The 21,170-nt window shown below is 34.4% G+C and overlaps 2 protein-coding genes across 4 annotated transcripts in view; one reads left to right on the forward strand and one right to left on the reverse strand.

Moving 5' to 3' along the window:
* MCPH1 (microcephalin 1) overlaps positions 1–14,200 on the forward strand; it is a 47,906-nt gene extending 33,706 nt beyond the window's left edge. For both annotated transcript variants that reach the window (XM_010561067.1, XM_010561068.1), the window contains 3 exons: positions 4,165–4,202; positions 7,874–8,036; positions 13,631–14,200. In XM_010561067.1, coding sequence (XP_010559369.1) covers positions 4,165–4,202; positions 7,874–8,036; positions 13,631–13,729 — 300 coding nt within the window. In that variant the 3' untranslated portion in view covers positions 13,730–14,200. The remainder of the gene's footprint in view (positions 1–4,164; positions 4,203–7,873; positions 8,037–13,630) is intronic.
* Positions 14,201–17,639: 3,439 nt separating this feature from the next.
* Positions 17,640–21,170, reverse strand: part of ANGPT2 (angiopoietin 2) — a 43,330-nt gene continuing 39,799 nt past the window's right edge. For both annotated transcript variants that reach the window (XM_010561070.1, XM_010561071.1), the window contains 2 exons: positions 19,771–19,901; positions 17,640–18,363 (listed from right to left, as the gene is read on the reverse strand). In XM_010561070.1, coding sequence (XP_010559372.1) covers positions 18,203–18,363; positions 19,771–19,901 — 292 coding nt within the window. In that variant the 3' untranslated portion in view covers positions 17,640–18,202. The remainder of the gene's footprint in view (positions 18,364–19,770; positions 19,902–21,170) is intronic.

Below are 21,170 nucleotides of genomic sequence, written 5' to 3' on the forward strand. Positions count from 1 at the left end.
AGACAAAATGAGATCTAATATACTTAGAGTAGAATTTAACCCATCACAAATGTAAAACTATTCTTATCAAATCAATTCTTAGCATGAACACATTTTGTTATTGGGAACAGGCCTGGAAAATCATATTTCATGGTCACATTTTAATTCACTTGTCACATATGAAAAATGGTTCATGACATTCTTAAGGAAACAAAATTTAAGTTCACTTTCTTGAAAAGCAGGTTGTACAAAACAGGACTTTTATTGTCCTTCAGCTCCAAGATACACCTGCTCAAACTTAGAAGAAAGAAAGAATACATTGTGAGGTTGGATGCCTCTTGTGGTGTAGGTCAGTTAACATACAGGAGGTATCACGACGTCTTTTAAATACTGGGAAGATTTACAAATACTGTTTCCTTTGAGCTACCAAAATGCATGTTTTATATTTAAAATGACTTAGAAAAACTTGTTGTCGACAGACTCTAAAGAAATACTTCATGCAACTGTGCTCCTAAGAAAGGAAAGCTGAAGCATGTCATTTATAACACAGCCTGTAATCCAGACCTAAAAAATAATTCAGAAGGAAGTATGTTCTGATTTAGAGTACAGATATGCAACTCTTCAGGATTCAGAGATTAATGATAAATAAAAGGAGCAGTTAACTTAATACCACCTCTCGCAGTGTTTTATTAATAATAATCCTGCTACAAATGTGTATCGGAACTCATAGTGATGCTCACCAGATGTCTTTTTTTGCTGGTCAGAAAAGAAAATGCTAACTCAAAAAATTTTTTTGCAATAAAAGCAACGTAAAATAAAACAGACACAAAGAGCATAGAAGAAAAATTGCATAGCAAGGCAGGGGAAGCAATTAACTTGAAAAATGTACAGCTGAAAATTAAAACATAGCTTGGCTAAGTTCTCTGCTTGTTTTACTGAAGCAATAAAATACTGTCTGCTTAGCAAATGACCTCTAACTTGCAAAAATATGCAGTTCTGAATGCAAATGAAATAATAGTTTGGAAGAAATTAAATTTATTCCGGTTGCTACCTTTTGTATGCATCCTTCTGCATTCTTGAGTCTTTGAATCACTTTGAAGCTCACTGACAGGACATTTGCCCAGAATACTCACTGTACCATCTTGTATGCTATGTGTTGTAGCATAAAAGGTATAATTCAAAAGCTGGCTTTGCAGGGTAATGTCAGGACAGGCTGCAGGTTTCCCAATTTGTGCAGATCCAGTATTGTCACTTCCCTATAAATAAGGTATTAAGGAACTGTTAACAAACATTTCTGCTCTGAAGCTGAAGAAGCAGCTGTACGATCTCAAGCTGCTCTGGCCTTGGTTTATAGTAATGCTTTTTTTTTTTTTAACCCAAGTTTGGCACAAGTGGTGGTCTGATTAGTAATATTTCCATGACATTTCATTTATAAAAAAATGTGAGGAAGGGTATTTTTCTGCACATTCTGAACAGGCACATCAGGATGTGGCTTTGGAGCTACTACTATACAAGGACCCCAAGAACTTAGTGCAATTCTTTTGTGTGGATTTAACTCCAGACTTGTAGCCAAAGAGCTTCTTTCTGATGGCAGTAAGGCTTAGCTTCAGATACTGAAGGAGAACATCATGACCATGCTGAAGCATACAGAGAGGAGGTTTTCAGCCCAGAAAGACTGGAGAGAAGAGTAAAACCTTGCTTTTAAGCCATGTTTTGTGCCTTTCCAGGCTGTCACATCCCAGGATCCTTTAATGTTCAGTTTATGCAAATCCAACAGCATGTATTAAGACAGTATGAGGTATGTCCACTCTTGTATAATGTGGCCCCATGTCCGATTTCAATGATCTCACCTAACCTGTGCAGTAGAGTGCCTAATATTGCAGTCTTTCTGCCACAAGAACCCTTACTCAATGTCTTAATAGATGTCTTTTTGAGTGTATATACTCAAATTCTGAGTTTATATTACTTAATATTTAATATTAATTATATTAATGTTATGATAGATATATTTAATATATATTGCTGCATTGCTGTTATTTTTGCTCATACTCTTTATGTATAAAACTCAAATGTGGAATTGAAGCTGTGAAGTTCTTAGAACTTCCAAGAGCAATTCAATGTGACTGCTTATTTGTAGTTGAAAGTAATGTAGTAGAAGGTCTTTTGGCTAAGAACACAACAAAGTTTGATTACAGATAAGTGCATATTATCTTCTCTTCAGCTGTTAGGCTAGCAGTAGGCTAAGGCATCATCAGTAAGTATTGCTGGCAACATGTTAGAATTTGGAAACTTACATTTTCAGAAATACTGCATTGAATTTCTCTCAAAGAAATATTTCAGTATAAAAGTTTATCCTTTCTTCATTTGGAGTTTTATTCCATTCTATTATTGATTTGTTTTTACATTTTCACATTGTATATATATTCAGTTCTGAAGTATTGTATAGCTTACATAATGTGGTCTGAGAGCATGTTTATCATGAATGTAAAAAATTATTCAATACGCTATATTTTGTTGCTTCTGAAGACTTTTGAAAACAGTATCTGGGTTTTATGTTTTCAGATTTACTCAACCCCAGAATGAAATTACCATGTGTATGTTGAAAAGACTACGTCTTATGTTATCTTTAATATCTAGCTTGTCAATGGTATCTAAATTGTTTTATTTATGCAAAGATTGTTCATATAATGAACAGTCATGGTGCACGCTGTTAGTCTACAGAGATAAATCCAAGGAACTCCATTCTTAAATATGACAAATTGCTTGAACACTTAATGGAGAACAGTTCTGTACTGGTAAGAGAGGACGGATGGAGTTGCATCAGAGTATGTTCTCTCTTCTGTTCTGTGATTCATTACTGGGTAAAATGAGTTGCCCTCAAGTCTTTTTTTGGCCTCTGCTACCAGCTGTAATCTGATTCAAAATATTTTTCTGGTCACAGCTCAGTACATTACTCAAAGGAAACTGAATTTTAGCAGAGACTTTGGCAACTTACCCCTTGTGGTTGTGGTAATATATTGGGAGGGGCAGAAATGAGAGTGATTATTTCTTATGGAACAGTAGTTATCTAGAGAAATAATCTGAAATTCATATATTGATTTTGAAAATTAGGAGTTGTTTGAAATCCTTGTATAAAAGTCAGTCAGTCTACTTTTTCTACAAAATTAAAATGTTGATGTATACGTACCTGTGCATGTTTATGTAGCTACAAGTGATTCTTAGCTAAAATTTTCAAAACCTCTTCTTACATATATTTTTTGATAACCATGTTATGTTCAGTTATATATTTCTCTCATACTGCTAAAATTCATGTTCAGTCTTACCTTTGTGCATGCTGGAGGCTTTCATGGTCATTGCTGATGAACAAAGGCTACTTCTTCCTCTTCTGACTTCTCTAATGTTAATTCTTAAAAAGCTTATTTAAAGTCTGTATGGGGCAAACTCCTACTTTGCACATAAGCTATGGGGGGTGTTGTAGAGGAAGGGGAGGGGGTGCTTTTTAAGGTGTCTCAGTTGCTGGTTTGAGGATTGCTGTACTTTTTGAGTATACCTTGTGTGTTATATTACTTGGAGAACTTTTATTCACTAGACAAGATTTAAAAGTGAAAGAATGTTGACTTAAAAACTGGACTTAAAATACTGAAGTTGTGCCAAGAAAAAAATTTTTAAAAAGCTACACTATCAAAATAAAAATAAAATTATTAAATTTATACTTTACAATAAATATACTCTTGTTTCTGCAGCATGTCAGCCAGTTTCTGCCTTTCTTTTGGAAGAAACTGGAATAATTTTAAATTGCAGGTTTTCTTTGTTGAAGGTAAGCTGCCTTTTCCTTTCCATCTGATCAGAAGGAAAAGGCAGAAGACAAATACTATCCTTTTTTCTGTGGTGTCACAGACTAGAAATCCTTTGCTTTTTGTTTTTACTAATGAAGACTTACATTCCTGTCTTCTGCTATATTGGATGCTTTGATACTGGACGTGAAGAAGGTCTTTCCTTCCTTCCTTGTCCTCAAAGTTTAATGTTTCTAGTATATGTGTTAAGTAGTACAGCCTCTTCCCCAAGTGATACTGTAATTATGAAGTAGTTTAGTCCTTTTTATGGAATAGTTTCTAATTTAAGGTTTTTTTCAAAGAGGAGATTTTTCAGATTTTTGATGTTTTCTTGTTTCTTTCACATCTCTAGCCAACAAGGACACTAGTTATGACGAGTATGTCTTCTGAGTAAGTATTAAACATTTTGACTCTTTAGTCAGCACACTGTTTAAACTTGAATGTTGATAATATTTTTATGCCTATACAAAATGAAATTTATCTTTGGGCCATATATTAAAATTCTTTATTTCATTCTGTGTTCTAGCTAGAAGTACATAGATACATGTATATGTCATTGCTACCTATAGTGTGTTTGTATGTTTGTGTTGCTATGGTGCAGACTGAAGTAACTTTCTTAGATGAGCTCAACAGGGCTTCAGAGCAATGAAACTAAAATCTTAAGTAAGTTTTGTATTTTTCTGAAGGAAGTGTAAAAAGGAATTTTATGTAGTAAATGGTTCAGACTTTGAGCCCAAGACTTAGCTTTTTCCTCATACATTTTAATTATTTCTATTTAAAATGTCATAATCTGAAACATCAGTTCAAAATGTTTTCTTTCATATAAATAGTTGCTGAAGAAATATCAATTGTAGGCCTTCTGGCCACTTAGCTTCAAAACATTAGAAGCAGCTGCCACTGCATATTTTGGGGGAGAGTTAATAATTTTCTGGCATGCTCTTATCGTTCTCTTAAGTCTTACAACATAAAGAACATCCAACAAAAATACAATTCCATATTTTATACTACACTTGGTCACAGTTTTTTGAATTCTTTTTCAAAACTCAAGATATTTCTACTACCCACAAATCTGTTTCAGGTTGAAGTAATTAAATCTTGACAGTTAGATAGATATAAGTACTCAGAAACAGCACTTAGTGGCTATCCTTTTAGAAATTCTTTGTAAATGGTTGTCAATAGCTGTTAACAAGTATACTAATATATGTCAGAAACATAAAATGGAATTAATACTTTTCTTGTCTTTAATGTGACTGGATGCTGGTGTGCTGTATTTTACCCCCAGCCAGCAACTGAGCACCACGTAGCCACTCGCTCACTCCCCTCCACCCAGTGGGATGGGGGAGAGAATTGGAAAAAGAAAAAGTAAAACTTGTGGGTTGAGATAAAGACACTTTAATAGGACAGAAAGGAAGAAAATAATAATGATAATAACAGTAATAAAATGACAATAATAATAATAAAAGAATTGGAATATACAAAACAAGTGATGCGTAATGCAGTTGCTCACCACTCGCTGACTGATGCCCAGTTAGTTCCCAAGCAGCGATCCCCCCCCCAGGCCAACTTCCCCCATTTATATACTGGACATGACGTCACATGGTATGGAATACCCCGTTGGCCAGTTTGGGTCAGGTGCCCTGGCTGTGTCCCCTCCCAACTTCTTGTGCCCCTCCAGCCTCCTTGCTGGCTGGGCATGAGAAGCTGAAAAATCCTTGACTTGGTATAAACACTGCTTAGCAACAACTAAAACATCAGTGTGTTATCAACATTCTTCTCATAATAAATCCAAAACGTAACACTATACCAGCTATTAGAAAGAAAATTAACTCTATCTCAGCCAAAACCAGGACATAGTAACACCAAGACTCTAACATGTACTTTGCAAGTCATGCAATACAGGATCACTGGGGAGGAGGTAAAGATAATAGCTACAGTGCAGATAGAAGTTGTGGAAAATAGAGCCTGTGATCTGCTGAAAAGAAGAGAACAAATCCTGGCAGAGCTGGAGAAAAAGTTCTTTTGTTGAGAGACGTTATTAATATATTATTACTTTTATGTTGCTTGTATGTTGATTTTTCCCAGCCAATTAATTTTTCATTAAATAAAAATGGTGATAACAATTGCTTTTCTTCAGAACTTCATCAAGATTGTGCTTTTGGCTGTCTACAGTTGTAGGCATTTGTCGACCTGTAAATGGGTGAAGGGAAAGGGACTCCTTCTGAAAGAACTAAAGAACAGAAAACAGTCCTCCAAAGTACAACCCAATGGCCAAAAGCCAGTTCAACTACCCCATAGCTACAGCCTCAAAAGTGGTTCATTAGAAATTCGGTTTAGAGATCATGAGTTCAGTGGCTTCATGGCATTGGGTTTTGAGATTATATTAAATGCTACTCGCTGATTCACAGCCAGCAGCTACCTGCTGTTCTGAATCACAAATTCAGTGAGATTTTGCTATAAATTTGCATCCATCAGTTTTTCCAGCTGACTGAAGTATAAACTAGTGAGTTTTCACTGTAATTTATAAGATATCTTAGATTCCATTTTTGTACAACAGGACTTCTTCCTCTCATTGTAAGGAATTTTGTGTAGACATGAGCGAGAACTAAGAAAATGTTCAGGCAGAGCATGGAAATGCGTCCCCTGAGCATGCAGTCTAGGCAGGGGCATCCCCTATGGGTTGCAACATTGCAAAAACATTCACTTGTAGGCTATGTCAAGTTAAAACTCATAAAATCAAAAGGGAATAGTAAATATTCTAGTAACATTCAAAGCCATATAGCCAAGGCCAGAATTCACACTGGACTGAGGGTCAGTGGTTTGATTTTTTTTTTCAAGTGTCTCCACATACAATATCACCTTTGACTTAAGTGTGAAGTTAATTTGTTACACTGCTTTTACTATTCATTTATTTCTTTGAAACTTCTTTAAAAATAGATTGCTGCATTCTCTGTGAGGAGTTTATTGCAGTTTTGTTAGAGTTCCTCTAAGTAGTGTTTGGTTTAGCTGAGGTATTTGGGGATTTTTAACTGAGTTACTTTCTTTGGAGTGAAAGGTAGTGAGAATGAAGTAACCCCAGAGGCTTCTGGAGATGTTCTGAGTGCGCTCGCATTATGTCAGTGATAAACTTAAATGTTTTGCCTGAGAGGATCACCATTGTGATAGATGTGACTGTGTTCAAGGTTGTGCTTAATTGTTTTATCTTGTATAGCGTGCTGTGGACATTTCCAAGTCAGCTGGGGGGAGCAGACAGGGCACCGAAACTGGGCTTTCATTTACAGATCTTTAATGATCATTTATAATAATGATTTATAAAAGTAATAATTAATAAGAACAATACATTGTTCTCATGCAACAGCTTTTCTCTAGTGATACCAAGATCTCAATGTTTTCACGATGATGTATTTATGTGCTTCAGCGTAGCTATGTAGAGAACTCAAATTAGAATTCCAGTTATAGGTGGCCATTCTGGATTTTATATTTAATTTTATACTTATAATTGTATTTAAGGATGAGTAACTTTTTAATTGAAATATTGGCTCAGATATATAGGTAGCAAGTCAGAACTTTAGGAATTCTCTCTAACTTTAGACATAGTATTTTATTCTGATGCTGAAAATCTGATGCTTCCTAATGAAAACCTCTCAAGAGTGCAGTGTCTAAATGTTTACATTTCCTGGAATTTCTTTTTTTGATAGCACTGCAAAAGCAACGAAGAATGAGGCTCTGTTGTACTAGGCATTGTACACAAACAATATGTTAGATAATTTCTGCCTCAAAAGCTTCTCTTTAAACACACAAGATCGATGTGGGGCACAAAAAAGCATTGATGTGCAAGTAGATATCATTGTGTGATAACAGAAAAGGGTCTGTTTGGACTCTGTGGGAAGGCTAATGAACTTAGGGCTAGCAAGTGGGTAGAGGCTCAGTAAGAAAAGGATAAATGATTAGTGAAGAAAGAAATGAGGTGAGTTTGAGTTAATTTGTGTTGTGTGTGTATATGCTTTTATAATTCTGCATATCCATTCAACATTGTATGGTTTTCTTCCTTTTCTTCTTTTTAGGAAGCAAAACACAGTAATTCAGGTGGTGAATAAACTTGGAGACTTTTTGTTCTCAGATGATGTATGTGAAACAACAAGTCATGTAGTTACAGGGAGTCCTCGTCGTACCTTGAATGTTATGCTGGGAATTGCTCGTGGGTGTTGGATTGTTTCTTATGAATGGGTAAGACATATTTTTTAATTTTACTACAAAATAAATTAAACTTATTTTGTATAGCTGAAATATCATGTTATACGTGTAGTTATCTGAAGACTGTTAACGGTCTACTTTGGGGTTTTCAGAAGTTCTTGGTGATTAATTTCCCTTGGAATAAAGGTGTTTGCGTCTTTGGTCACCTTAACGATCCAGTAATATGCCTTTGTGGCAGAAAAGACCAACAGCATGCTTGGCTACTTTAAGAGGAACGTATTTGAGCAGGAGATTTGGACAAAACAATTTCCACAGGTCCATTCCAGCCTCAACTATTATATGACTCCATGTGTCCGTGAATGAAATACGTTTAAATATCTGTCCCACACTTAGCTTTGTATGGAGTTTTAAACAAGTAACAACATATTTGCTACAAGTTACTTTCTTGTAACAGGGTAGTCAAACATGAAAGCTATATATTACCTTGAGAAAAAGCTTCAGATAACTACTAAGATAGCTATAGATGTAGATAACTACTATAAAAATCCAGTAAAATAGTATCCTATCTTTGCACATAAGGCAGCATTTGGATAATCAGTATTCAGGCAATTGCTGTCCTGGAATTTCATTGCCCATTTTATGCGTTGTGCTTCTCTGAACCAATCCATGGTGAAAACATCAACACCAGTACTGACTAGTAGCAATGCCAGATTTTCTCCAGCTGTCCTACAGTCTACCTTTCAGATTCATCACAGGATCATCTATATCCCTCATATAATACCAATAAGTTCAATGGAATTGTTCCAAGGATTAGTTTGTTCCTGAAAATATTATTGGATCAAATGTTGAAGCTGTCTTCACTAATTTTATTGGGCTGCTCTTTAGACAAAGTTCTGAAGTTACTAGGAGAGTCACATGAGAAGGAACTAGAGAAAAACTTCAGAATTCAGTCCTCCAATTCACAAGTTTCTTCACTCTTACAGTATCTGCTTATCTGTAAATATTGCTATTTCAAATTTTTTTAGAACTGTGCTTAAATCTTTCACTGAGGCTGGGTACAACTTTGTCCATAAATGTCTAATCCCTCAAGTAATTAAGTCATTTATTTCACTGAAAGAAAATATTGCTTTAAACTTTTTTAAAAAAAATATTTCTTAATCTGGTTAAATCTATGCATCTTATCATGTAAGAGCATTGTTGTCTTATTTCTAATTGTGTCACTGGCATAATTTTGCCACCTTTTTACCCAAATTTGTTAACTGAATACTTTAACTAGAGAAGAGAAAGCTGAAGCCTTACTTAACCATCATGAGGAATTCTGTAGAAAATTAGTCAGGAGAATTTCATTCGAGCAAAATAATCTCTTCCTTTTATTAATGCTAAAATACTGAATCCTTTAAATGCCTTTCTATACTGTAGTCAAACCTACCATAAGTACTTTCATTGGTAAAATACTTCAAATTGGATGTTAAATTCAGTTCAATGTTCAAATAAAATAATCAATCAGTCTGGAGAGATCTGTAGTACCTTTTAAACCAGGTATTAATTCTGAGCAGTAATGATTGTCTTTTTGAAGATGTTTCTCAACATTTTAAGAAGCTGAAATATTATCTACCTCTGCCTTTTGACTTGTAACATGGAGACATAATATAGGCTGCAATATTTTTTTCTTCTCCTGAGAAAAACCTAAAATGGTCTTTTTAAAGATGGATTTTGGAATAATATTGTATTTACTATTAGACATTTAATCTTCATAGCACTCTATTTACATATTTCAAGATGAGTTATTCAAGTACAAGTAACGGTATGATCATTCAGTGTGCTAGCTGGATGGGTAAGAGGCCTTAAATAATGACTAGTCAAAGAGTGTGTTCTCAGACCCTTGAGAACTTGATGTTTGACATAAATTTTCCTATATAGTGTGAATAAAAGAACATAGCTGGTGTGGATATGCAAAGGAGAACTTTGCACCAAGGCTAACCTTACAGCTGTATAACACACAGGACACTTGTTGGAGCTCCATGCCCTGCAGGTTGCCTGCTACCGAATTAGATAAAATAGTCCATATTTGAGGACAATGTAACAGAAGATTCATCAACTTGATTCTAGAGTCCAAAGCCAAGGAAAACATTCTTTAAGGTTGTAAGAATTCCACAGAAAAACTATGTTTTTCCCACTCTTATCTTCCCTCCCTATTTCCTCCTTTCTTGTGTCCTCCGTGACCAGCAAGACTGCATTCTACTAGAATCTGATACATTCTTAATATCTCAATATTATCAGGTGTATTTTTCCTAACTTATGATACTCCTATATCCAGCATTAATGCTTGATCCATACTGTACTGCTTTATCATTACATTTTAAGCTAAATCTTTTGTAACTGCAGATTTGAAAACTTCTAGATAGCTCTTACTTCTCAATATAAACACTTTTATATTCTGAAGTATTTCAGCTTTTCTTAGTCTTTTTCCACATTCTAAGGAACTGTTGAATATGAAGGTATTACTGACTTATGAAGAAAAAGTGCTTAAGAATAATATTGCAAATCATAACTTGGTTTTGTCCTATGTGAATTTGAAGTGGTTTTTTTAGTGTTGCTATGCAAATACACTGCTTGAAAATTTCTCTGGCAAAGTCAGAAGCAAACTTTCAGTGACTTAGAATGGAGAGCTCTTGCCTTTGTGTTCATGAAAACTGAATGTTTTAGTGAGTGGTGACCTGATTATTTACTGCAGGACCTGTTCATGAACTCTGTATCTAATTTTCTTTTCATCTATGAAAGTAGATATGATGCCTTTGTATTCAATTCCAGAACCACAATAGACAAGCATTAATCCATCTTTTGTTAAGATAAACAAAATTAATTTCTAAACAAAATTCTGTAAATACTACAAGGATTGATAGAGGTTGTTACTGTAGAATTGGCCTGGAAAATGAAATGGGATTACTTAATCATAACTAATCTTTTGGGTTTATGTTTTAATCTATTTGTGGTGTTTGCCAGTTACTCTTGGTACAAACATCATTTTGGCGCTATAAGGACATGTTGTACACATTATACAGCATGGTACATCTGTTCCTGCTCAACATTATTTACAAAGAAATTATTTTCACACAGTATGTCTCTAAGAATTGTATTAGAATTTACAATTTTCTTGGTTCAGTTAAAGCTGATTTATACTGTGATTAAAAGAGAAATGGTTTGGATTAACAAGTTTCTTTTATTTGCAATAAATATATACAGCTATAAGTATAAAGCTAACAGCTTTCAATATTCTTATTGTAAATTGTAAAAAGTAATTGTAAAAAACATACACAGGTACCACTTTAAAATTTATAACTTAAAATCCTAAGTTGCAGTCTTAACTGTATGTTTTTAGGAAGTTCGTATACTTGGCTAAACACAGCAACACATTACTAGGTTTTGAATATTTTTAAAGGTCCTTGATTTATTGATGTGCTTAACTCTTATTTTTAGGTTTGGTTGTGATATAATGACTACAGAAATTATTTTTGCTTTTTGTACAGTTGTTGCATTTTCAAATATTTGGTTGTGCGTTTTCTAAAAGTAAACATAATATTCTTTGAATTTTTGTTCTGAAGTTCAACAATAAGTTTGAAGATATGCTGCCTTTCATTATCAACAAAAAATCACTGTTCTCTTCCAATAGCCTGCAAAATTGGACACCTCCCCTCACAAGTAAAACACCACTCGCCATATCACACAAAACTCCAGCTTTTGTAGCAGTGCATAGTAGAGGTTGCTGGTTCCCTTGAAAGTTGTCAAGCATAAGCTACTTTGGACTAAAGACTACAGAACTAGGTTTTGATAACAAAATTACTTTCTAAATTCAGTTCGCAATGTGCTTCTTGTAGCAACAGATTTGGGGCAAAAGAGCCCTTTACAGAAAGTTATTCTTCTACATACAATTAGGCCATTTTATAAGATTTACATTACTAGTTTATAATCAGTCAGGTCAGCTTAGAATCTTGTTTAGTTACTGAGTTGTAACATTGTAAAGGATAACTTTATCATGCTTGATAATCTGTTATGCCAGTTTTTGTCTAAGGGGAACATCTCATAACACCACTTCCCAAATTTCATGAGGTAAAGTTTTAGAATTTAAATTAAAACTAATAATATATGGATTTGTGTGGCATCTTCCAAAAGAATAAAAAAAAATACAGAATATTTCAGTTAATTGTGAATCAAGCATGGGGATAATTTCACGCAGTGATGAAATTCTGCTTGTTCTAAGGTGAATAATAACAACAGTTCAGTGGTGCATGGCTGTGCTAACAGTAAGAAACAGATGTCATCTGTTTGAAATGGCTAGAGAACTGTTTGGGGAAAATGTGACTGCCAGAGGTAGAATTATCCTAAACACAAGGATTTACTTTCTAATAAATTCCATAAATCCCATTTTGGGGGTATACGTACACATCTTGTTCACTTAATACTACCTGTTGCTGTAGGAGCAGCAGGGTATTGGGGGGGTTGCTGTGGTTTTTAAGGTTGCATGTATGAATCATGTTCTGGACAAACCTGGCAAAGAACTTACCAGTCTTTTACCTATATGAAAAGCTTTATGGCTCAGCTCACGTTGATGAAGCCAATGAAGAAAATAAACTCCTCTTCCATCAGAGCGTGCTTCAGAATTTAGACTATCTAAAAATTAGTAGGAAAATGCCCTTTATGTGACGCAAGGGCAGAGCCATGGTAGGAACATCAGTCTTTTTCCATTTTCCCACAAAAACAAGGCTCTTGCCACTTGAGGGATAGTCTCTGAACACTCTTTTTGAGACTTTTAGTATTATAGTCTACCAGCTGTGACTTACAATGATAAATTGTTTTGAAGAATGGTTTAGAAAATGAACCCAGGAAAAATGCTGGATAGAGAAGTTTTGGAAAAGTTTTACCAAAAAAAAAAACAACCCCAACCCTAAATATAGTGTATTGCAGAAACTGAAAATATAACCATTTCAAGTAAGTTTTTTTTCTGTTAACCATTTTGTGATGGCCTCGATGGGCACAGAAGTCTGCAAGTAGTCCAAAGCGCTAGGATTGCTAGTCTCCAAGGCATCCAGCTGGGTTGATACTGGTCCAATATTGTTTATCATCTTCATTTATGATCTGGATGATGGGGAAGAGTGCACCCTCAGCAAGTTTGTGGATGTTACAAAACTGTGAGGAGTGTTTGATAGACCAGATGGGTGTTCCCAGAGGGACCTTGACAGGCTGGAGAAATGGGCCAACAGGATCCTTATGAAGTTCAATGATTAACTGAACCAAGAGAACAGAACTGATATAGTAGGACTTCCCTTTTCAAATCTTTACTCTAATTTTATGTATCGTGATGCAAAAAATTGACTTTTCTAATATCCTCACAAGGTTTTAAAATTTAATGTAGCTATGCATAGAAATATGACTTTGGTATTCTAATGGTTTGTTTCTGTTGCAAAATTTGTATCTTTCTGATTGCTTGATTTTTCAGCAAATCATTTGGTTTGGGTAAATGAAATATCAAACCAACTGTTGCAACTGCACTGTTACTTCTAATTAGACATTCAAAGAGTTTGCTATTTTAGAAATTATGAGAGTTCTACTTACCACTTAATTTATTTTAGGTTCTGTGGTCTTTGGAATTGGGCCATTGGATCTCAGAGGAACCATTCGAGCTTTCATCCATCTTCCCTGCAGCTCCTGTAAGTTTAATGGCCCTTTAAGCTTGTGAAGTTTCTTTTGTTTATCTGGAAGATGTCTGACCCTCTAAATAGGTTTTGTGAACAAGAAGGCCTACTAGAAATCTTTTTTTTTTTTTTTTTTAAAGCAAATACTATAAGGAGTTATTTTCTCCTTCATCCGTTCCTTTTTGAAGGGAGTGCAAGAACTTAGGTATGCATGGAAAATGCAAAAAATTGATTCACCAATTAATGTCTTAATAAACAAACTTCTTATTTAAGTACAAATGTCCTATAATTTCTTTGTGGCATATTTTATTTCTATCTGTGCTTTTATATAAACTGGAAAGGCATGTTATCACCTAATGGAAAGATTATTCAGGTCATGGCCTCAATATTTTCAGTCCAAAAATGACTTTGGCAATGCAAAATCACTGTGGGCTTCTAAAACTACAAAGTAGGTAAAATGAAGCATTTTTCCTGCCTTTAATGATCATTCTTAAGTACTAAATTGTGAACTAGTGCAAAAGTGTGTATGTGGGGGTATGGTGCGTCTGTGTAGATCCAAGTGTATCTGCATTCCATGTGTTGTAATTGATTAAACAGTAATTTTATTTTGGTTTTAAAACAAGTAGAATTCTAGCAGGTTACTAGTCAATCACTCTAATAGGTTTGCCAAAAAAATTTTCACAATTTCTCCTATATTGTAGCTGCTAGTTAAATATATTATCATCTGCTACTTGTTTCTCAAAGTTTCATATGGGCTTTGAAGAAAGAACATTTAATGGGGTTTGAATTTATTTTTACTATAATTTTATTAAGAACTTTTTACTTTCTAAATCTATAATTTATGTAAATTTACATCTTTGAGATGAAGACTTTTTCATGATTATATGTTGTATTTTCTCAAAGTGTAGGGAAACTGTAACAGTTATTGTGAAATAAGCCTGAAGAAATTAATCATCCATTATAGTGTAGTATTTTTTCTAAAAGGCGAAAGTAGATCTTTTTTAATAGAACATATACATTAAGAATGGTAAAACTTAATGTGAAAAATAAATGTGTTCTTTTTCCCCCCTTTTCTGTATTCTTATGAAAAAAGAACATAGTACTTCAGATTAAGCTGGTTTGAGTTTTCTGTTTCTTCTCAGACTACCTTTTTAATAACCAAGTATGCTATCAGTAACGACATACATGGCATTCTTTGGAAGCGATTCCTTCTGGGGGTGTTTTTTAAATTCTGTTTACAGTTTTTATTCCTAAAGCAGAAGTAAGGAGGGCTTGAGAGATGGTGAGAAGATAAAACTGAGGGAAGTTATGGTTGTGCTGAGAATGTGAATGGCCTCTGTTTGCAGTGTGCTCCTCTTGCAGAGGAACAAAGTCAGTGTCCAAGGTGACATTTCCGTCACTTTTCCAATCGTTCCCTTCTTGAGTCATTCTGGTTTCTTACTTTAACAGATATCTTATTTTTAAAGATATGATTATTATTTGAGCATGAATGGTGTCTACATTCCCTTTCTTTTCTTGTTATTTCTTTTCTGCTTCCTAAGAAGTATTTAGAGAAAATGGAAGTGCATTCTAGTCTTACATACTGTTTATTTGATTACAGGAAGGAATTAAAAGAAGGGGTTATCTTCCTGTTATGTTTTAATTATTTGTACCAAGTCCAAAGCAGTTGTTGCAGCCTTCTTTTTCTTATTATTGCATTCCTTCGAAAATGTCCTCCTCTCACTTCACTTTGGTGTTTGCAGTTTAAGCCATGCAATCTCATTTTGATAAAATGTCATTTAAAAACATCTTCATTCTAAAATTTTACATTTGTGTTGATAAATTACTCCATTTTCCCTAAAAATGGAAGTCTCATTAAACAATTGATCCTTTCAATGTCTACATCAGTATCTTCAATCACTTTCCCAAAATAGTCATCAAAAAGCCTTAAGCTTTATAAAGACTTTTTTCCAGGAAATCGAAACTAGCCATGCAATATTTAATTATTCTTGTCATATAGTGTTTTCTTACTAAAATCGTGAAGGTTAATATCAACCAGAAGTTAGCAGTATTTTCCTTTGCCAGGTTGAGCATTCATACTTGCCAGATTCCACAGATTCCATCATGGGGTTTAAGAAGCTTTTCTTTTTTTTTCCTTTCTTTTTCTTTTTTTCTTTCTTTTTTTTTTTTTTTTAGATTATTGGGCTGGATATGCTTACTATCTCAAATATTGGGAGTATTTACTTGTCTGATTAAATGCAGTGAAGCAGGAAATACAGTAATCTAGACTCAGCATTTCTATTAAATTTCATAGAATCATAAAATATTTTAGATCAGAAGGGACCCCTGAAAGTTGTCTAGTTCAACGCTCTGCTCCAAGGGACTTGTCCAGTCCACCTTCATGGTAATAAATGAATAAATTAAAAAGAAAATCTAATTTCCCCAATTCCAACTTGTGTTTGCTGCTTCTTGTCCCTGTCTCTTGTCCCATTGCGGTGCACTTCCCAGAAGGGTCTGGCTCGTCTTCTGTGTCCTCCATCAGGCAGTTGTAGACAGCAGTAAGGTCTCCTCTTCCCCTTCTCTTCTCCATGCTGAAAAAGGCCAGCTCTCTCCGCCTCTCTTGGTATGTTGTGTTCTTCTTGGTATGTCGAGTTCCTTTACTAGCTTGGTGGCTGTCTGCTAGCCTTGCTTTTTAAGACATTTCTTAGAAATTCATGAAAGCAATTTTGTGAAGGTTGGTTTGGTTTTTTTTTTAGTTTGGGATATGTATATCCTTAGAAGTTTGCTCGGAGAAACAATAAAATACTAAACAGTAATCTTAAATGAATTGAGATTATTTTATGCGACTCTTCAGATGATGACTGTTAATATACATTTGTTAGGTTTATTTAAAATCAGATCATGAAGTAATAGAGGAAGTATTTTTTATCTCTGCTACCCTTCGGTAATGCTGACATGCATTTTCAGTGGAGAACGGTGGTGGAGTGGTGGGGTACTCTTGACAGCAGCTTTAATAACTGTCAGTATAAAATGAAGCTTTTTCTTCCATCTTTCTCAAAAACATTTACTGTTTTTTAAGACACAATACCTTTTGTTAAGTAAGCCTCCAGAAATGTTGTCTGGGGTTTTTGTTTTGTTTTGGTATGAGATATGTTCTTGCCTTGTAACTAATTCAGTCATCTGCTGAAATTAGAATTTTACAAAAATATTACTTTAAGGCAAAGACTAAGCATGAGAATTAAAATGAAAGTTAATTTGGGGGAAAAACTCCACAAAATTATTTTCTGCTTATGAAGAAATATCTTTTCAATCTGAACAGCAGTGTACAGTACACAATATTAAAGCATATAGTAATAAAAAAAAGCAAAAATCACACAGTAGAGTAATTTATTCACATTGTGGCATACATTGAGGGCCTACCTATGGAGAATTCCTAGGGAGAAGTCCTAACCTTACTGGAAAAAAAAAAAAACAACTCAACAGTATGACTTTAGATAACTTTCAGGGGTTTTTTTCTGCTGTTTTTAAAACATAGTAATTTGTATCTTAAGTCGTGAGCATAAATTTAATTGTATCAAAGTATATGCATACATTTTTCCTTTAGGTTATTTTTACAAAATGCATAGATGTACTACAGCACCAGGTGATAACTGATTGTCATAGACAACCGGACATCTGGTGTTAATGCCGTTGTCTCGGTTTATAAAATACTTATCAGTTATTTTACAGGTCAATGACAAGGAAAGGAAAAAAAGTGCATTCTTCATAAAAATATAAAGAAATACATACTATATTGTAATTTGCAGGGATTTTTGTAACTTAAAGATAGAGACTGTAATAAGTACAAACTGAAAGAAATGGTGATTTTTGTACACGGTATTTCCCAAGAATAAATGCAAAGTAATTAAATGCTATTTGTCCTCTGTTAAATAAAGTAATACAGACTATTGGAAAAAATCCCTGAATAAGAGTAAGAAGTTGTTTAGGAGACTATGGGGGGGAAAGAATGTATTCTTTAACTACAGTATTGAGCTAATTACAGAACAGTATTTTTTTATGTACATAAAAGGCAAACATGACACAGATAAATAGTTCTAGATCTAGTTAAGTGTTTTATATTAGAGTAATGTTTAAAGTTCAGTGATGAGGCAAAATGCATATTTCTAAAACTATTTTAGGTATTTTTCACAGTTCCAGTTATTTACTAACACGTACATAACATAAATGATCACTAAAACAGAGTCCTTAAGTTGTCTGACAGTTTCTTCTATGTTCTTTTTATTCAGTCGTTTGGCCAAACCACTGTTATATCAGGTTGATACTTTAGACTTTGTGTCTGGTTGAATAATATGAGCTTTAGGTGATCAAGGCTATTGCAATTCAGGACCTGTACGGAACTGATCCCTTCAGAACACTAGCGCATGTTTTCTGGGCTTGAAAGTGAGACAAGTTGCAGATGTGTGTTTATATGCTCAGCAAATGAAGTCTTTGAAGACTATACAATACATAATTCACATAATGCAAAAGCACTTAGAAATCCGCTGGTCGAATCATCATGGTTGTGGCTTTGAGAGAGTATCCCGAGCCTTTCCAGTAGTACCACTTGATACCATTGAACTTGTTGTTGTTCTGTCGTAATGGATAATACATTCCGTTGAGGTTAGAAGGACCACATGCATCAAACCACCATCCTGCAAGACAGAAAACAAAGAAAAACATCAGCAGAGGTAATTTTCAAAATAGTATATAAGGACACTTTGTTGTCCTGAAATGAGAAAGAAATCTAACCCCAGGTTTTCATTCTTACTATTTGGAAGTGTCAGTATAAAATACTTGCCTCAAATTCAGAAAAGAAAGGTATTTATGTATTAACTACATATTCTTGAAGCTTATGTAATATATTGTAGTTTAAAATTGAGACGGCAAGGTGTTCAATCAAGCTTAATTTATAATTGCTATCAAACATTATTGTTGGCAGTCTGAGGGCATAGTTCAACTTGTGCTACAATGATACTGAGTTGTCTCTGGTTCTTATCTGCTCTTTGGTAAATTTCTGTTCTTCACAGATTTGAACTCCTTTCTTAATTCTTTTTAGAGGATTAATTCAGTTATCTGTTTCGGTTCTCTGTGCAGATCAGTTCAAAACCTCTCTGCTGAAACTTGGTAAGAAGGAAAAGGAGAAAAAAGCCGCCCAAACTTATTTTGTATCCTTATGGCCCTGACCTGTTAGTGGGTCATAAGGAAAATTTATTTTTATTAATAAGATAATATTTTTATACTTCTGTTATGATGGCGATAATGTGTGTGTTCTGTTTTGCAGGGCAGTAATCCAATTATCCTTTTGGATAAACTGAAGCTGTCTTTTGTCTTGCAACTTGTGCTATAGGGAAATGAACCATTGCTTAAGAGATAACAGGAAGAGAAGTCAAATTCACAAAGCAGTTGTTTACATTTCAGAATGTGGAATTCTAGATTGACAAATTACGGAATGGCTTGTGTGGTTCCAGATAAATATATCACCTAAGCCTCCAATAACTAGTGAACAATCATTAGAAGAATGTAGATATCTCATGTATGTGGTGTATCTTTGCCATTTCGTAATTAGATTGAAATACGGAATTAAATACTTGTACCCTTCCTTGGCATGTACAGTATACAGCAGCTTTTGGGGCTTCTCTTCTCTGCATAGTTAGGGAAAGAGTTTGTGCCTAAAGAATCAGGAGCCATTTCACTGACAAACTGACTCTCTAAAACAGGTTTTTGGGGGAGAGTTAAATGTTTTGATATCTGAATGTTCTCTCGTTCCTTGGAAGAAGAATCTGCTGTCTCTCTGATTAGTTCCACAATTACAAACTTTCTTGTACACCTACTCTAGAGACTTTTTTCCCTCCAGTTTTAACTTCTTGTTTTACTTTAACTAACCTTTGTCAAATGATAAAATATTTCATTTGGAGTCACCCTACTAGTGTTTCTATCTGTGAGTTTTGGACTTCTTCAATAGTCAAAATTTACTAAGTCAAAATTATCACTATTTATCTCATAGACAATTTCAGTGCCAATAAAAATAGGAAGACCGAGAAACAAAAAAACATTCCTACCTCCTGTTAGCATTTGTGAACATTTGCAAATACATTTGTCATTGTCTGCATCCTTTGTGCTAAAATCATTTCCTGGTTGGCTTATACTACTTATTTTGCCCGCTGTCCCAGTAAGTCCTTTAAGGTAGATCCTGTAGGAGTGAGGAATGGAAAAACAATTATTATGGGGAAGTTAATGGTAGCTGATCTGCAAAATAATGATGGAATAGTTTGCAATAAATATCCTGTTCAAAGAGTTGAGTTCTCTTCTGGCCAATGTACTGTACTGCTGTAAGCTGTTTTGCAGCATGTTTTCGTATAAGCAGAAATGGTCAGCACAATAATCTAATAAACAGCCTCCACATTTGTAGAGATGACTGTTTAGTTCATGTCATATAAGAAGAAAATGAGAGCAGGTAGATAAGAACTCCTGGATTTTTTCATACAGATCATGCATTTCTTAATACTGTAAGTACAGTGTGTGCAATTATTTTTTTAATCAAGTTCAAAAGTTTAAACCAAAACTTTTTTGATTCCTATTTTGCTGTTAGCAAAACATGGCAATGTAGCATTACAACTTTGCATCTATGAGAGATAATAGCATTACCTGGATTACTAATTCCCACTAGTAACTGATATTTTAGGAGTTCCTCAATATTTCCCTTTCTACTTTCCTAATTACTCTTCCTTTTCACATCCTTCATAGATTTATTAATGTTACGTCATCACAGGTATTTAAGTTTGCTTCCGTTCCCTGGTAAGGAAAGCTTTCAGTGAGGCTGCTGCCGTTTGGTTCTGCTTACACAGGTGCAGATGCAGTCTCAGTGGGGAGAGACACAGAGCACCGAACTAGGGAGGCGATTACACAGCTATTACTGTGTTACCTTGAATTGGAAGGACTTGAACCCTCTGCTCCCACAGTATCTCTTTGGTGATTGCATTTCTGTATCAAATAGCTCGTCCTTCTCAGAGGTATTCTATTTGCTTAAGGAGGAGATCTGACTCTGTGAGGAGAATTAACTTGTCCCTGGATCAGTCTTCATCTTGCATGTAATTCTCTGCTTATGATAGAAGTTGTCTTTGGTAGTTTAACAGATTATTTTAAGCCATTTTATATTCCCTATTTGAAGATATTAAGAATGAATGAATTTTTTTTCATTTAGGTTTCAAAAGATCAGCTCATTACAGATTTTCTCAAAAATCTCAAAGTTAAATATTCTGGTTTTTCTTAAGCTGAGTTCAAAATTCTGTAAGCCAGTTTCTAACATAAATGGTATTAAAGGTACCAAGTATAATGTCTGAGCCTAGGCTTGATTTTCAAATACCATCTGAAGTCTAATGTAAGCAGAGTATTATTCATTTATTATTATTATTATTATTCCATTTTTAAAAGTACAGCTTAGTATAACGGAAGATGAGAG

Source organism: Haliaeetus leucocephalus, unplaced genomic scaffold (assembly GCF_000737465.1).
Source record: "Haliaeetus leucocephalus isolate CR32 unplaced genomic scaffold, Haliaeetus_leucocephalus-4.0 Scaffold141, whole genome shotgun sequence".
NCBI lineage: Eukaryota > Metazoa > Chordata > Aves > Accipitriformes > Accipitridae > Haliaeetus > Haliaeetus leucocephalus.